This window comes from Zingiber officinale, chromosome 9A (genome assembly GCF_018446385.1).
Source record: "Zingiber officinale cultivar Zhangliang chromosome 9A, Zo_v1.1, whole genome shotgun sequence".
Lineage (NCBI taxonomy): Eukaryota > Viridiplantae > Streptophyta > Magnoliopsida > Zingiberales > Zingiberaceae > Zingiber > Zingiber officinale.
Window position 1 is genome coordinate 129,770,332 of NC_056002.1, and position 18,994 is coordinate 129,789,325.

General features: G+C 33.2%; 1 protein-coding gene across 1 annotated transcript; it reads right to left on the reverse strand.

Annotated features, from left to right (window-relative positions):
* Positions 1-1,502: 1,502 nt before the first annotated feature.
* On the reverse strand, positions 1,503-14,275 carry LOC122019768 (cycloartenol synthase-like). Its single transcript, XM_042577281.1, has 18 exons — positions 13,883-14,275; positions 13,449-13,634; positions 13,116-13,205; positions 12,833-13,027; positions 12,476-12,560; positions 11,197-11,363; positions 7,633-7,821; positions 6,590-6,703; positions 6,332-6,454; positions 6,099-6,221; positions 5,935-6,033; positions 5,810-5,866; positions 4,486-4,532; positions 4,246-4,389; positions 3,457-3,634; positions 2,972-3,052; positions 2,337-2,420; positions 1,503-1,773 (listed from the first exon to the last, which is right to left on the reverse strand). Exons 1-18 carry the CDS (start codon positions 14,078-14,080, stop codon positions 1,663-1,665), a joined length of 2,271 nt encoding a protein of 756 aa, XP_042433215.1. The 5' UTR covers positions 14,081-14,275; the 3' UTR covers positions 1,503-1,662.
* Between the last annotated feature and the right edge of the window lie 4,719 nt (positions 14,276-18,994).

The following is an 18,994-nucleotide window of genomic DNA, read 5'->3' on the forward strand; positions in this document are numbered from 1 at the left end:
TGCAGGTACGAAAGAACAAGGTTAAGCCTCGGATAAACAGTGTCCGAGGCGCTTCCATGGAGCTTGGAGGCGCCTCGGGTGCAAAAGATGAGCTGGCTGCGAAGCAGGCTTGGAGGCTCCTTGAAGGAAGCTCAAGGCGCCTTGGACTGGTGGATGAAGGCGCCTTGGAGAGCAAAGAAGGCGCCTTGAACTTGATAAGGTTCGACCAGATCAGCCCTTATCTCAGCGTGTGACTCGGCCAGCATGGAGGCGCCTTGGATGGCTTTCAAGGCGCGTTGAACACCCTTTATAAGAGGGTCTCGACCAGCAGCTCTCAACAACGAATTCCAAGCAATCCCCTTGCAACTAGCTGCTAACCAGACGACCCGGAAGTGCTGCGACTTGACACCGACAACTCGGAGCTCCAAATCTTCAAATAACTATACTGTTGTCGGTATAACTGTTTCTTTTATTTGTACTTAAGTGTAATACTTGTACTCTATTCGAGCTTATAGTTGTTGCCCACGGAAAGAGATCAAGGATCACGAGCCTTCGAGTAGGAGTTGTCACAGGCTCTGAACGAAGTAAATTCCTTTGTCTCTGTGTTTGATTGTTCTCTTTATTCCGCTGCTTATTACTTTGTTAGTTTCTAGTACGATTTACGAATTCGAAAATCGAAATAGCCACGAGCGCTATTCACCCCCCCTCTAGCGCTTCTCGATCCAACATTATTAACTGGCCAAAAATAACAAGTAACTACTATTATTTTTCTTGAAGGGAAGCCTTAAGCAACCTTAAAATTTCTGTTGTCTGACTTAGTGATCATAGATTAGAGTCGCAAAAATAAATTCTTCTACCATGAACTACTTTTTTATTGTTATTTTCCTGTTTATCTATTTCATTCTTTCTCTAATTAAAACTAGGGATGTAAATGAAAACGGTTCACGAGCTATTCGGAGCTCGATTCAATAAAAAGCTCGTTCGAGTTTATTCGTTTATCTTATCGAGCCGAGCTCAAGCTCGATTTCGAGCTCGATAGTTTTATCGAGCCGAGCTCGAGCTTAAGGATATTCGGCTCGTGAGTTCACGAACATGTTCGTTTATAGGCTCGCAAGCTAAAAAATGAGCCTTAAAATGAACCTTAAACCGAGCCAAAAAACGAGCTCTAAAATGAGCCAAAAAAATGAGCTCTAAAACGAGCCTTAAAATGAGCCAAAAAATGAGCTTAAAACGAGCCAAAAACGAGCTCTAAACGAGTCCAAAAACGAGTCTGAGCTCGCTTAACGAGTTAGACTCATTAACTTTGATAATCGAGTTAATAATGAGCCGAGCTCGAACTGTTCGCGGGCTTGATAATTCTAAAACGAGCCGAGCTCGAGCCTTGTGATAAAAGCTCGATTCGAGCTCGAGCTGAGCTCGAGTCCGAATATAACTTAAACGAGCCGAGCTCGAGCCTAATACTATTCGGCTCAGTTCGATTGATTTACATCCCTAATTAAAACCAAATGCAAAATAAACAAACATAACCCATGCCAAAGGTCGTCCAATAAAATTGTAGTAGTGCATCACATAATTTCATCACAGGTAGAGACTTACATAGCAAGGATCCGTAATACACGCATGATACACGCATGATAATTATGCTCACAATAAATTTAATCATATCATTGCGAAAGGCAGGCCTTAAGGGGACAATATGCGAGTGCGATATTCTCCGAGTGCCCATATTGGAAATATGTTTCTATATGCCGAATAGCTGAGTGTGCAGTTTTTACAGAAGACTCCCATAATCTCCTACACAAATAAATACTGATAGTTTGAATATTATTGTTGAAATTGTCTTCTACAGAAATGGAAGGGATAATTTCAGTTTGATGACGAAAGAAGAGCAAGAGAGAGCTACACAAATATAAGTATTTAAATAATGTAGTAGCAAAAAATTGTTATCAACTAAGAATGCAATAAGAATTACAAAATATATACTAATTGAGATAAACAACTTGATTAGAGAACAGAAAATCACATTTGATGACCAGAGTTTTCTTTTTCAAATGCAACCTAGAGCTCTAAATTTGTCAAAATATTCTCAATATTTTCAAACTGCCATCATTTTACTCCTAATCATTAACATCATCAATATAATTGATCTAAGGAAATGATGACATGAAAGGTATGTCATATATGCACTATGCTATTTTTAATAGTCTGGTGATGAAATGACAATAGTTTGGTGTTTGATAGTCTGGGGATGAAATTTGGTGTTTGATATAAAAGAGACAGTCCGATGTACTAAGTTTTCACCATGTGGAATCCTGAGAAAGGATCGAATTAAAAAAAAAATAGAAGAAATGTCTTACTTGTTGGGGAAACTCTCCATTTTCCATTTGCATATTTATTAATACCTTTGCTGCTCTGTGCAGTGGTTTTGGATCTATGTCACCCTATTCGAACACAAAATTGAAAGAAGTAACGTTATTTCATCTATTACATCATTACATTCAAAAACATTCAATGAACACAGAGAATGGATATAAATTCTTATATGAGTTTTAAATATTTTGAATCTATTAATCAATAGAGATCTATTGATGATGTATCAGTGATGCACTCAAAGAAATCTTATAGATAGTGATTTAGAAATCACAAATAGTTGAGACTTATAGCCCTTTAGCAACCCCAAATAGCCCATGTAAAAAAGAACCTCTTCTCCTAAGGTTAACCTTTTTGAACATGATAATTTTGAACATTAATTTGAATTATTTCTAGTTCTTTCAAAGATCTTAAGACAAGAAAACACTCGCACCATAATCTTTATTGAATCAACATTATTTCACTCATTTTGCATTAACTTGCACATGATATTTTCATTCTTTGCTTCCTCCACACCATACTTCCAATCTTTCTTCATTCACTAAATAAAAAAATTGCTTGTGAATTTGTAATCCTAAGAAATCTAAGCCTTCATGAGATTTGTGATTGACAGAAAACTGACCTGTCCAGCATCAATTAGAGCTAGCATTGCCCAGCTTGTGTTCACTGCATGAATCCTGTTGCCCTCAAGATTTGTATAAACCTGCTCAAAGAGAACTCGAGAAATATTAAATAATGTGAACAATAAAGTGGTTAGTAACTTCTAAACCAGTCAAGATGCCAGTTTGCTACAATCATAATGGTAGGATACACGAAATAGAATTCGAATAGAGTTTATTAAGTAACTTATGTAGAAATATTCAGAATCAGATGACAGTATGTAACTTGATTCGTAAACATCTTGGCTAATACAAAAACATGAAACAACCCAATGAAACAATTTGGGGATAAAAAAAAATCTTTCTAGCTAAATTTGATATCTCGCTATAACATAAAAACAAAAAGAGAAGAGAATATCATATGAAAAAATGAACTAGAACCCATATAATGGTGCTGATTCATGGAAGAAGCTGGAAAAGACAAATGGGTAATCAGTTAGGAATTAACCTTATCTTGACATGAAAGATAACTTTCTCCCCAGCCACCAGAGGCAAGTTGTTTAGATAACAGAAAGTTGCACGCCTTTCGGATACAAGAGCTGCTCTCGTATGTCCTTCCAGCAGCAATCAATCCGGCTACTCCAAACCATGTGCCATAAGTGAAGCAAACTCCCCAACATCCATACCTATTAGAAGAAGTTAACAGTATGTAACAAAAGTTTAAATGCCTTAATAGCACTTTTATAATAAATGATTGCAAAGATTTTGTTCTTGGCAATACCAAAATAAGACTAGTGACATGATAGTTCAGCTAGATGGATCTTTAGGAATTAGTAACCGCAAATGTAAACTATAACACATTAGCTTGATGAATCTTTAGTGAAACAGGATATTTAATTTTACAAATATGACTTTGTAATGCAACACAAAAATTGGCTGGCAAAATAGGAACTTGGACAAAAATGATCAAGAGGATAGTCTATATTTGTTGTTACTAATTCCTCTGGCCGAAAAATACACCTCGAAAGAATCAAAAGAAGAATTTTATAAATTTAAAAACTTATGGATCATATTTCTTTTTTTTATATATATAAATTGATAATAAAACTCATTTTTCATAAAATAAAATCTCAGTTTATCCCAATAGAAAATTTAAACTGAATAGATTTTTAAATTCAACATATATGGCAGGAGATTTAATCCGTTATAAGATTTTTTGTGACTCATTTTATAAAAAATGACAAAGCAGAATCCTACAAAATGAATTTAAATGAAATGGATAACTATAAGTGCAAACCATGAACCATCATCTCGCTGTGTCTTTTCAAGAAAACGTGCTGATTTATTAATACAATCATCTATCTCATCTCGTCGATGACCTGGATATAACTTTTTAAATGATGTCAATGCTTGAATCATTGAAGAGGTGCATTCGATAGACCTATAAAAAAACATTTGCAATTCAATTGCAAATAAAAAAATTAAAGTAACTAAATAGAAAATATTATATTAATAAATAGAAGTGATCGAATCTTACGAGGAATCAATCATAATGTCTCCAAATGTTTCAGCAGGATTAAAAATCTATAAAAAAAAAAACAGATTTAGTAAGTGAAGATTGCCATGACTTTGGTAGAAGAGTGGTATATAATTATCTATCCTAATTTATAGATAAAAATCCTATATTCTTATCAACCAATCCAATACACCAATCAAAACTGTCTGCAATATAACTAAGGCATTAAGTTTATCAACTTATACTTCAGTTTCCACAAAAGATGTTGCCTTAAGAAAGAAGCTAAGTTGATTGTATATTGTTCCAACAAGTAAAGATAGAGCAAGTTTTGTTAAATTGTACATTGTTGCCATTCCCCAATTTTGTCCCACGATCTCTCATATTAGGGTATTTCTAATTGAGGATATTTGGAGAAGATATTTCTTTAAATATCCTCTTCTCAAATATCCCTCATTGTGGGGGGTACTTAAGAGGTGAATAGAAATCAGCGAACATAATTTTATGTCCGGTGATTTAATTTTTGGTGGCATGCAAATGGGCCTCACAAGGAGCAATGATTATTTTATTGAGATATTTTATTATATAATTTGAGATATTTGAGAGTAAGATATTTGGTAGATGAAACCCATAAATATTTAGTTGAGGGGATATTTTGATGATAAAATTTGAAATATTTGAGGAGGGAGATATTTAATTGATGATGTGGATATAGGGATCACAAATATTTAAGAGAAATATTTAGTATTATTGTGGATACTCTTATACACAACTGGAAAATATCCGTGGATTTAATTCTTTCTTTTAAAAATCAGAAAAGATACCAGTCCGTTAAGAAATTCACTTTTTTATTTGGAAATTAAAAAGGAACATATAATAAGATTTTCTAAATATAAACTAGCCACACCAATTTGTATGATCCAAAATTTCTTTCTTTCCTTTATTTTTTGCTGTCTTATTCCTCTTGCGCTTTCCTCAACTATCCAAAGTATGTATGGTTCTGGAATTCACATAAGAATGCCTTACTAATGATCTAAGGAATTAGTTAATAATAATAATAGTAAACAATAATTAATCTCATTTTTACATCTTTAAAATTACATTTCCTAAATGCTCATGTGCTTCATAACACATGCAAGTTGTCTCCTTCCCATTCCTAGGCTAAAAGAATCTTTATGCCTCATTTTAATTACTTGGAAAATTAACAACTTCAAGGATAACCCTAGCTAGTGTTATGTAAACAACTCTTGTTTGTCCAAAGTGAATTAATCTATGAGCAAACTCCAGATACATGATTGAGAAACATATGCAGAATGCAACATCAACAAAATGTTCTTGGAGTGCATACCTCCAACCAAGCGTAAGATCTTGTAAGTTCATAAGTACCAAAACCACCGTCCTTGTTCTGCAACATAACCACAATTAGAAGAAAAGCTACTGTTAAGTATTTGCATCTATTACTAATACGTTTACCATTAGTGAAAGGATGAAATTGACCGCATCATATAGCTTCCTTGCTTCAATTGGATCACCAACAATCTTTGGAGAAGCCTTAGATAACAAGAGGGCAGCCTACAGAAGAAACATAAGCATAAAAATCAAGAAATTTGGCTTGACAATAGAAGGTAGTTAGTTACCTTAAGTGCTTCTGCTGTGCAATCTGAGGCAGCCCACCCTTGATCTGCAGTGGTAAAGGTCCATGCACCTTTGGAGATGTGGCGGTACCAAAAATCAAGATCACCAGGGCAATCTTCAAGGATCTTCCAATCAGAAAGAAGACAAAACTTAATGTAGTTACATATTCAATAAAGGGTAAATATTCAGTAGAAGAATACACATACTTTTGAGAACTTTGTTAAAAAATGCTAACCTGTGAGCATTTAAAGAATTCGTGAGCCTTCTTGAGTGTTTCACCAAATTCCTCAGAAAGATCAGTTGACATAATTGCTTGAACAGCAAAAGCTGTGTCCCACAACTGGCTGCCATTACAGCCCTACAAAATTAACAATACAACAACAACTTCTTTAACACATACAAAATAAGGTACCAGACACTATTCAGACACTGTACATGATTCTAGGAAGTAAAAAAACTAATAAGAGTACATGCACTGCATATTCTAGCATACCTGCATTTTCATTCCATCTTCAGCTACCCATAGATAATCATATATTCGTGGAAGATGTAACTTAAATGCCTCTGAATTTGGGTCTTCAATCCAGACGCAAAGCATATTAAGTACCTATATATATGAAATTTCAAAAGAAAACATTTCTCACATAATTGCTACATAAATTGTAATACATGTACAGTGTCGGTCAGAAAGAAAAACTGGCTTGGATTTTTCATTCACATTTTATTTAACTCGTATAAAGGGACAATCTAGTTATAACAATTCCAGGAATAATTGGGCCAGCATAAAACAAATGCAATTTAAAGTTTAATTTTAAACATAATCCTTTGTTAAATAAATATGAAATATAAGTTAAAATCAAGTTTACATAACAATTCCAGGAATAATTGGGCCAGCATAAAACAAATGCAATTTAAAGTTTAATTTTAAACATAATCCTTTGTTAAATAAATATGAAATATAAGTTAAAATCAAGTTTACATCCAACAACATGAAGTGCATCCGTGATATAGTTTTAAAAGATATTTTATAGTTTTCATACCATAATATTCGAACAGTAAGAATTAGATGGGTTTTTTAACATACAAAGGAACAAGACATTAAGACTTCTGAAGTTGAGGTAAAGGTTATACTTTAAAGTCAGCATCCTAACTTTTTTATGTAGACATTTGTTCTTCCAGAAATGTGCAAATTTACCTCATAGGTCTAATTGCAATCAGCATTTGTAATTAACTGCATTCATCAGTAAAAATAGCTTGTCTCTTAACATCAAAGAATATCTGGATCATAAAAACCATAGAGTATCCAGAAGGTACATAAAACAGATACGAATACATCAGAAAGGATGATAGTTTTGATTAAATACTTCTTTATAAGCTGCATGATTTGCATCTCAACTTCTAGAAATAGGTTCTTCTAATGGACAAGCTATAGTTCTTGGTTGTTATGCACTTATGATGAATTGCCGATAATGAATCCTATCGTTTGCTATAAAAATTGATAGTAATCAACTTCTTCAAAGAAATCTTTTAGCTTACCTTGTTAACTGCACCCATGCAAATATATCTAGTATTCTCATCTTCATAATGAATATGCTGGATAGCAGTATTAATAGCCTTCTCTCTCAACTTGCTACAAGGCCAATGCATTAAAATAGGTTCAACAATTTTATGAAGGAACGCCCAGACGATGTCTTGTATAAATGGATGTGGATAGTACAAATCTTCCTGAAACATACATCATCAAGCCAAACAAAAAAAGAGCATTTAGTATATACTAATAATTAAGCATCACAACTTATTATAGTCACCAATTACAAAGTTATTTAATTCATTTTATGATTTTTTAGTAAATGCACTTTGTGCTTAAGAAATTTGTGGATAAAAAGGAAGAAAAGTTTTCAGGAGTATCCCATTGAGGGCAAGGAGTTGACAAGAGCTAGATGATGTTACACGAGGAGGCAATTTTAAAGCCTATGGAGAGAAGAGATAGTAAAATAAATGCTACCACCATTATGAGAGAAGGGCAAGCCTATGAACATTTAAGTCAATGATTCCAAGTTCTTGAGATTTACAACTATACAAAAAAAAAAAAAAATTGCTCTTGAAATCAAATGAGAAATAGAGGATGTGCCAATTTAATAAATCACCCATTTAGCAGCTTTGAAGATGTAGGAAGAAATTATGGAGAACAAAAAGTACAACATTCATGTGGGCAAGGCATCCATCATTGTTTAAGTGTCTAGCTCTCTAAGGAGTTATCCATGAACCAATTTTATGCTAGGAATCTCAAGGATGCTTGGATAAGAAGTTAGAAGTCAAAGAAATTGGGTTGAGAGGATGCTAAATTACTCCCAAAGAAATCTATAAGTATCCCAAGGTAGTTTTGATGTGATCAATCAAGTCAAGTTAGGCCCTGTTGGTGTTTAACCCCTGTGTCTAAGTGTGCAGGAACTTAGGAGCACAGGAAGTCGAGCGAAAGACGCAACTAGTGAGAAAGACAGCATGGGAGAGAGCCGACGGACTTAGTGCGTCCGAGGGATGAGGTGCTGCGGAAAAGTACATTGGCGGACGAGAAGGAGATGCGCGCGACATTTCTGGGGGACGAGAAACCAGAGCGGAAGGTTGCTCGAGAAGGCCGGAAAATGGGTTCGGGTGAACCCTATTTCGGATGGCCGAAATCACTTAAACGAGTGGAATTGGAGCGGGACACTTGGACCAATGCGAGCGGAATCGAAGTAGAAGATCGAGATCGAAAGTCAACATAAGATTGACTTTTTGGGTCCAACCCTCGGACCGATCCAGGCGCCTTGACTTGGTCCGGCTGCCCGGACCCCTGGAGAGCCCGATGGCACCTCGGCTTGGCGATGCTGCGGAGGCGGATTCAACCCGGTTCAGGCGTCCGAAACTGGTCCAGGCGCTCGGACTAGAAAGTTTATCAAAACTCAACTTGTCGCGAGCCATTGCGACGCGGATAAAATTCTATCCGAGTCCAGTGTTATAAATACAACCCTGATCTCAGTAGTGCAATAGAACACTTGTAATCGATTTGTCTTTTGTTTAGCTTTGCAAATTGAGTGCTTTAACTACAGGAAAAGGCTTCTCCACCTGAATGAGATTTTAGCGACCTTTAACTTCCTTGGATTAACAATCCGCTGATTGCAAACCAAATAATTCTTCCTGTGCTTTTAATTCTCTTATGCAAGTGTTTATTTTTATTAAGTTATAAAGTCGAGGAAGATTTGTTGTTTTTATTGTACAGGTTATTCACCCCTCTCTAGCCGCCAAGGGACCAACAAAATCTAACTAGACAATGGGAGGAGTATGGACATGTTGAGAAGATAATTTCTAGTGGAATAAATTTTAAGTCCGTAGATAACTTAGAATGCAGATACAATGAGAGCTTCAGAATCACAAGCATTCTTAACACATATCTTCAAAGAATAATTAGCACTTAGACAATCATACATATGGTAGCTCCATAATATACATGAAGATAATGTATGCTTCAAAATGGAGCATTAAAAAAAAACCATCATCCAATAGGAGTTGAGGATGCCATCACACATAAATATCAAGAAATGAAGTTTGGGTCATGAAAAAGTAAGAAATGTTTTCATATCCTCATACTACAAAATAATGCATAAAAGAGTCTTGGTCTGTATTACAATGCTAGAAGTCAACTTGCACAAGGGACTCATTACAAATCTTATATCCCCATGCTACAAAATAATGCATAAAAGTGACCTCTTCTGTATTACTCACTATGATAGCAGCCAACTTGCATAAAGGACTCATGGCAAACCTTAACCTTTGGTTTACTACTAATACAGAGTCTAGTACCTCATTTCTATCGATAGTTATCTAACTCACTGTATCTCTTCCCATCAACATTTATTTAGACTGAATGCACTAATGATTAAGGTTTAAAATCTCGACTCGTATCGAGATTTCGATCTCAGACCGGAATGATACAGTTTTAGTATTTTTTTTATTTATATATAGTAATTATCAGATAAATATGTTTATTGTGTATAATTTAAAAATAAGTCGTATATTGATTTTATATAAGTTCTCAATTATTGAACAACTTAATATTGTTATACAAAATAATTAAATATAGTTTTCTTTAAAGAAAATTGACCTATGAATAACTCGAATTAAAATTGATACATTATAATATGTAACCTTGCTAATATCAAAAGAAGTGGTGTGAACCAGATGAAATCATTGGTTCTCGTAATATTCTATTTTGGTCAACTCTGTAGTTCTCCAAACCCTAAATTAAACAATCATAATTATATAAATTAATACAAAGATGCTATTTTATATATAATAATTATATAAACAAACTATTTCTTCATTTAATTAATTATTACTTAAAATAATATATATTTAAAATAGTAAAAAAAATATCAGAATATTAATTAAATATTAAAATAGTAAAAATATACAAAATAATAAAAAAATATCAGAATATAAATTTGATTTATTAGAATTTTTTTATACTTTTTAGAATTTTAAAATAAAATTTAAAATGGTAAAAGAATTTCAGAATATCAATTAATAAAATTAATAAGTTTTTTAATATTTTAAAAATATTTTATATATATTTTATTGGAAAAATTTAATTAAGTTTATGAAAGCTTCTTTGAAATATCACACTTAAGTTGGGAATTGATTCAATTAAATAAATCATAATTTTAATTTTGAAAAGTAGCATCGTCCGTGGACACTTATGGCGACGCCGGAGGCATACTGCGATGCCTCTAGCGACGTCGAAAGTGTTGTGGGACGCCTTTGACCCACTTGTGTCGCGCGACATGCGCGCGTGAAGGACGAATGACATGCAAAATTGAGGAGCATATTGTGCCAGTTTTGCTCCCCAAGTAAAAACTATCTGTGCCGCCTGACATGGAACGGTATTTCAATCATTGCTTATGATAATAATCATACAACCTCATAATTATTAGTTACTCTAAGACACATTTAGATACACTGTAGACACTATAATAAATAGGAAAAAAAATACAATGACATGCATGATAACATTACATCCATTTAGTTAGAACTAGGAGAATAAGGAGCAGAAGAATTGCACACCTTTGCGCATTCATTACGAGCCTGATTCCAATCTATCTTCTCATATGGGCAATGGAATAACTCATTTCTTAGTGATAAGATTATTGGGGTAATTGGGCCAATAAATCTTTTCCTGTATATATATGACATGGGCAAGTAAACCATTCTACAAAAGCACCACATGCGTCCTATAAAACAAAAATATTTGATAAAGTTCAGAGCCTTGTTGTACCATTTACAATATATATGACATGGGCATAGTAGAGCAGGTCTTTCATTCCATCTAGAGAAGTGAAATTGGCACTTGTTTAACAAAATAGAATGAACATTCCACTTATTTTTTATTTGGCAAAAATTTGTACAGATGATATTGTGAATGATCAAAACTAGTTAAGCAATACAACTATGTCTAGGTAGAGGTATAAACTGCATGGAATGATGTTCTTCAAAATTCATGTAGGAATGACAACCCTAATAGAGAGATAATGGAGTTCTCAAATATATACTAAAAATTTGCACCATGTATAAAATTATTATCTTATAATAATGTAATTTCTCTTGGTAAAGCTGTTGTTCTATGACTTGGAAGTCTTGGATTCGACTCTCATAAACAGTCTCTTATAGGTAAGACTGTGTATAATAGATTTTTCCTCGGGACCATGCATTAATAGGAGTTTCATACACTTGACTACTTTTTTTTTATATATAGTAATGCAATTTTCATGCAAAAAAGTTGAAACCATATCTAATCTCCACTTTAGTAATCATATAGTTCATCTTAAACCTAGGAAGTATCTAGAAGACATAAATTACTTTTCTTGGTAACTAAGCTACACATAACTTTTGAACAGTACTGAGAATGTCTACGTAGACAATTTGATCTTCAAATTTTCAAGTCACATAAAAGTTACTTCTATCCGATAGGTTTGGGCTATAACGGAAACTATATATTAGGCACATTGCCTGCAATAGAAAATTGTATATTACATGTTATCACAAATGTATGAAGAGTTACAAAACTAGTCATGAAAATTGAAAAGGTCTTGGTATTGTTTCAATTGTGCTCAGAATCATAACTGAAGTTTATGTATAATAAGCAAAAGTCCTCATATATGTTGTTCCTTAATATTACAGGAGCAGGTAGTAAGTGATTGTGAGTTGTGATAACATTCTCCACAATACAAAATCTTAATGTTCTACTGGTTACCATTCAACTTATCTATGAGATCATTTTTTCTTTTACATCCTCTTTTTAGTTACAACTACATATCCTACTCATTATTCTCTAACAAATGTATACCTGGATGAATAGGTACAAAGTATGGTAATAACCACATTTCTGGTAGTAAAGGGTTGTTACCAGACCAGTCAAACACTCCAAGCACCTGAATGAATTCAGTGCACAAGAATCAAGGCTCTTCTTTGGGAAATGTGATATAAGCAACAAATAGAACAAAAAGTGCTAAAATATTCCTATAACGTTTCATTAGTATCACCAAATGTTTCTATGGCAGGAACCCCATTGGAAGCAAAGCATGCGGCTATATAAGTGAGTATAACCGACCCACAAATGCTTAGTTTAGTGAGGTAACTAGCTTTGGCTTGTGGAATACATGGATATCAAGCTTTAATATAAAAGAAAGTCACTATTACTTACGGATAACCACATCTTTCCCCATGATGTTGTACAAGTTGCACTTCCATTGTCTAAGATCCATTTTCTCCCTTTTTCCATTGCCCCATCTCCATCATCAGGTCCTTGTCCAAGCAACCTTAAAGAAACATAACACAATGTCGAACCAAACATAGTACTCTTACCCTCAATATGAAAACCCCACCCTCCATCTCTGTTCTGCAATACATAAGCAGGCAAATGACAATTTAGCAAAGGATTCAGATCAAGTTTATTAAAAAAAAAGAGAGGGTCAAGAATATGATACCTGATGGTTGTAGAGATAACGACGGATCTCCTTCTGGTGTTCAGGTGTCAAAACAGTATTTAGAGTTCCAGTAACATGTAAAGTTATTATCTGTACAAATCAAATGGCAAAAATTTAGTAGAGACCTGATATGCACAATAAAATTGTGTATATTATCTGGTAAGACAAATCCACTATCAAAATTCAAGTCTTGTCCAACAATAGACTCTGTCAAGTTTTCAGAAAAATAAAAATTCACATAAGAGCAATCAAGGCACAATATTGTAGGAAGTTTAATCTAGAAAAAGGGTTAAGCCGTTATAATTTTTCATATGAAAAGATTCAAGCAAATACCAATCCTGGCAAAAAAAACATTGGGCCTGCAAATTCCCCAGGCCAGTGTCCATCATGTGCTTGGTGAGTAGAAAAAATGCTAATGGCCTTTCTTAAGGAAGTGACTAGAGCTTCTTCCGTGACATCTTCGTCATCTTGAATCCTGATGATAGGATAGTCCATCTCAAGTGGATTCTCCTTTGCAAACTGCAATAAAGTAAAGAAACTGATAATCTCAATCACTTCCATAAAAGATAAAACACACACATGCGCGCGCAGAAAAGAATTTGCAAGAGTTGTTTTCTGACCCAAATGAAAGTTGCAAGACATTTCTTTTCTCGTCGCTAAATAACATTGTTCTTATAGTGATGTCGTGTCCTTTCTTTTACATATATGGCAAATCCATATATCTTCTTTTGGTACTTGAATAGTTTTGAACTACAACTTGATCGTACCTGCAACCGCATAAGCAGATCGGCGCTGTTTTTCTTCTCGAACCGGCTCTCCCGGAAAGCTTCTCGTGCCCTCTCCACCTCCTCGATTTCCTCGGGCGTGCCGAGGCTGGGATCGAACTCCCACACCTGTCTGCCGGCGTGATTGTTGGTTGTGCGCAACCAGGGGCTGCCGCCCTCCGCGATCTTGAGTCTCCACATTGTCAGATCGTAAGAACTGCACGCGGCTTCGATGGAAGAAACTGCCGTGCGCTGGAGTTCCACGCCGTCGAATCGATTTAAGAAGTGGCCTCACTCTTCGCCGGCATAGAGAACGAGTGACTATAATTGAATTGCGAGGCTTCACTCTTTGCAGTCGCAGTCGCAGTCGCGGTCGCGGTCTGGTCGCGAGCGCCTTAAATATTTATAATTCAATGAAAACTGCATGGGAAACTACACAAAATTATATAATTATCAAAAAATAAAAAGCAACAGATTAATTTTAGGGAAAATTTACCGTTAATTTTAACCACTTAAATTTAAAAATTAATAAAATAATTATTTCCCTATATTTATGTTAGTATAATAAAAAATCAACTCAAATTAAAATATTAATAATTGTCTCATTTTTATTTGGCCGATCCAATTAATAATATAGTATTTATAAAAATTTTAAATTACTACCTGATATAATATTGATCAAATAGAGTATCTTATTATTCATTCGAATTTTAAAAAGACAATACAATAATACAATTTTTTTAAAAAAATAATATTAAAAGAGAACGAGCACTTTTTTTTTTCAAAATTCTTTTATTAGCTCTAATTATAGCTAATGCAATATAAAGTAAACTTATATCAATTTAATTATAAATACTATATTAAAATCATTTCAATTTTATTAAAGTCACTTTAACAACTATGCTACAATAATATATTTTTGAAAAGAAAAATATAATAAAATACATTTTTTTTGATGATTTTTAAAATGGGCTGTTTTTTATGATAATAAAAATAAGAGGTGCTATTTTTAATTTTTCTCCAACTAGTTTCGGTTTAATAAAATAAAAAAGAAATAATTGAGACCAAAATTAGGCCGTGCTGCAAAAAGTGTTTTATTCTGAAAATATAACTGTATTTTAATACCATTTAAGTAGTCACATCAATTATCTTAATCTAATTTTTTTACTTTAAATTAAATTTTTATATATCTAATACTCTTTTAAATTTAAAGGAATATATTCTATTCATTAAATATCAAAATAATATTTCTCTCTCCTCATTATTAAATAATGAAGAAAAAAGAAAAAATAATAATAAAAAATATATGATAAATCATAGAGAAGTATACATTTAAAATGAAAAATAAATATCTAAATTTAATAAGATAATTTTTTTACTCTAAATTTTAATTTGGAATGAAAATTCTGAATACTCAAAATTTCAATTGTTTTAAAATAATTTTAATTAAATTAATAAAATCTTAAATACTGACATTCTTTCTCTTTCAAACCCCACCTTGTCCACATCGATATTTCCTGTACCTGCGACATTTGGTTTGACAGTTCACCTGCCCTTCATTAATTATGAGAGTGAACCATTTCATTAATAATCGAATTGATTGGATTATATTGAAATTGAATAAATTATTTTTTTTTCTTCTATAAGAACAGAATGAATTTTATTATGAAAATTGAATAAATCAAATCAATAAAAAATATTAAATTTAATCGATTAGCTTACCGAATTAATTGATTTTCACAATAATTCAACATTCAAAGTGCACCCATAATGATTTGCTAAGTACTCGATATTTAACTTAAACATCAGAAATAAAATTTAGAACCCATTACTTGATAAAAATTTATTTAATAATACTAAAATTAAATAATTTAATTCTATATCATAATCATAGCCACTATAAATTTTCAATTAAAAATAAAAAAAGAGACGTTTTGATGTTGTGTTTAGTGTTAAACCAAGTCATAGCTTATTCGACTTGCTCTTGTTTAACCTCATCAAGATCTATCCCTCTCACTCATGCATCTTGCCTCTTCAACTTGTGCCTCGCGTTGAATAACAATGAAGGTCGATCGATCGATCTCCGACTGACGACGGTGAGGATCTACGATCCAAACATAATTTTTTCTTTCATTTCCTTCCCGTTACTGATTGCTTCTTTTCCTTTCTCCATGTTTCCTTGATTATTTTAAGCACACATCTGCTGCCATGTCTATATCTATCTTTCTCTAGATGCCACATATAAGACAAACTAAGTAATTAAATCAATTAGGTCCATAAAAGGACCAATCAAGCAAAATGAAATGAATGGACAAGAGGACAACATAGCCACAATCAAGCAAAGTAGAGCATTATAAGCTGAAGACAATTTTTAATGTAGACATTTATCAATATGAAAGCTAGCTATTCTTTGCTCTTTAGCTGTATATTCCTATAAATCAATAGAAAAAAAACATTTATTTTCAAACCCAATTAACAAATATCTTTTCTTAATTATTTTCTTATTTATCTATTTCATTCTAATTTCTCCGCTCAATTTCGTGAACCGAATTAAATGCAAAATAAATAAACAAACAAAACCTACGTAAAAGATTCGCCAAGCAAATTCAAATTTTGGTAGTCCACATAATCATTATCACAAATAGAGATGCATGATACAAGTGTTTTTTCATTATGCATGGGCACTAGACACACATTAATTATTCTTGGCATGATACAAGTGTTTTTTTTTCTCTCTGAGAGCCTATATCAAAAATATAGAGTTTAGGGTACAATACCACATGCTTTTAATACACTACTCGAAAAAGTCACTAAAAATAAAATTGAGATTTTTTTATAATATTAAGGGTCTCACATGAGACCCATGAATAATGAGTATTAATGTTAAAAAGAATGTGGGTAAAAGATATATATTGTTATAATGAGTATATGACAATGAACCTATGCTTTTTGATGAGATGATAGGTGTTATAACACGAATGCATTGTGGATGCTCTTACATCAAAATATTAAAGTCTACACCTTCCATTAATATGGTAAGAATCAGAGTTTAAATTCTTGTTTGAGTTATTGGCCAAAGTCAAGCTCAATCTGAAATTAAATATGTTCAAACCATAAAAATACATTCTCAAGATTAACGGGTTGATTTTAATTCGTTGTGTCAAAGTCATGATCAATGTGAATAGAGGTGAAGTTGGGTGATATGCATTTGATGTATATTTGTTAATGTGTTAACAACCCAATGTTCATGCGAATATCAATTAGTTGCTAACATAATGTGATAGTTGTATATAAGTGATATGTAATCGATAAATTTGTTACCTACCGCTATAGCTAAGAATGACTTGTTGACTGAAGTCAAGGTTGTTCTTATCTATAGAGGATATCAATCTACTTGGAGACAATCTATCATCTCCCAAATTCATAATAAGGGCTCTTGAATTTGATAAGTGGATTTTGTATTTATATGTAAATTGTTTACATTTACGAAATAAAATCATCTTTCTTAAACATGCTCAATTGTGTATTTATAAATTATTAGAGTTAGAATGTTTTCTTTAAATTTGTGCTCAACTATGAAAACAAAAAAATTGACCGGGCTAACTCCAAAGGACTCATATTACCATTGTGGTAAAATGTGACATTGGAGAAGAAATGATAAGATTTATCTGGAGTCCATGAAGAAGAGAAAAAGATATCCAATGTCCTATCTCCTATCTTCGAGATTGGATCTCACACTATTTCTTTAAGCACTTGGTATTGGATATCGAGTGTGCCTCACATATATGTAATGACACAAGTGAGCTAAAGAATAGTAGACAATTAGATAATCAATTAGCTTCCTACACGTGGCAAAGTTTCCTTGGTCAAGTAAGAAACACGTATTCGAATTACACTAGTATATAATCTTAGAATCATTTGAATTGAATTCATTTGATACGTGTGCTTCATGCTTAAAAGGCAAGATGATATACTTATCTTTTATTTAAAAGGATACAATAGGAGAATGACATATTGAGTCTTATACATATCGATGTATGTGGACAAATGTCAACTCATGCACAAGAAAGTTATAACTACTTCATGACCTTCATCGATGATTACTCAAGATTAGGGTATATGTATTTAATGAAATACAAGTATGAGGCTTGTGAAAAGTTCAGACGGGTTCAGAAATGAAGTAGAGAAACAACTTGACAAAAGTATTAAGATACTTTGATCCGATCGAGGTGGTGAGTACTTAAGCCAAGAGTTTCAAGATTATCCAAGAGACAATGAAACATTGTCTCAATGGATTCCGCCTTACATACCACATGTGACAGTATATTTGAAAGGCGGAACCAAACCTTGTTGGACATGGTTAGGTTAAAAGTAAATCATGCAAGTCTTCCCAAAGTCACCTTGTGACAGTTGTTTACTTGCTAAACAAACTCACAACTAAGGCAATCTCGATTAATTCATTTGAGATATGGACTTGTTAAAACTCTTAGTTATCTTATTTGAAGATATGAGGTTATCCTTCTTATGAGAAGAGGACTGTATCATAAAAGCTAGATGCTAAGTCTGATAAGTGTCTATTAATTGGTTACCCTAAGGAAACTACCGGTTACCAATTCGATGATCCCATGAAACAAAAAATGTTCGTTTCAAAGCATGTTGTATTTCTAGAGAAATGGTTTCTCTTGCAAGAAAATAAGTGGGAGTGAGGTTGAACTTAGAATAGTTCAAGTGACTCTAATAGACACAAAGAGATGCCTAAATAAGACCCACAACTGATTCCTCATTAGGATGAGGTAACAGTTGAACCTGTTAATACACCGCCACTTCATAGATCAAGTAGGACACGTCTAATTCCCAAAAAATATGGATTTCTCATAAGTGAGTCGAGATGTCTGTCACTCATTGTGGATGAGGTAGTTATGAAAAAGTTCTGACAAATTTAGAAAGGGACTCGTGGTTGAGAACCATGAAATCGAAAAATAGATTCCATGTATAACCAGGTTTGGAACTTCGTGCATCCACCCGAAGGTATAGTACCTATTGGGTGCATGTGAGTTTTTAAGATTAAAAACTGACATGGATGAGAGTTTGATTTTTTACAAAATTCACATGAAC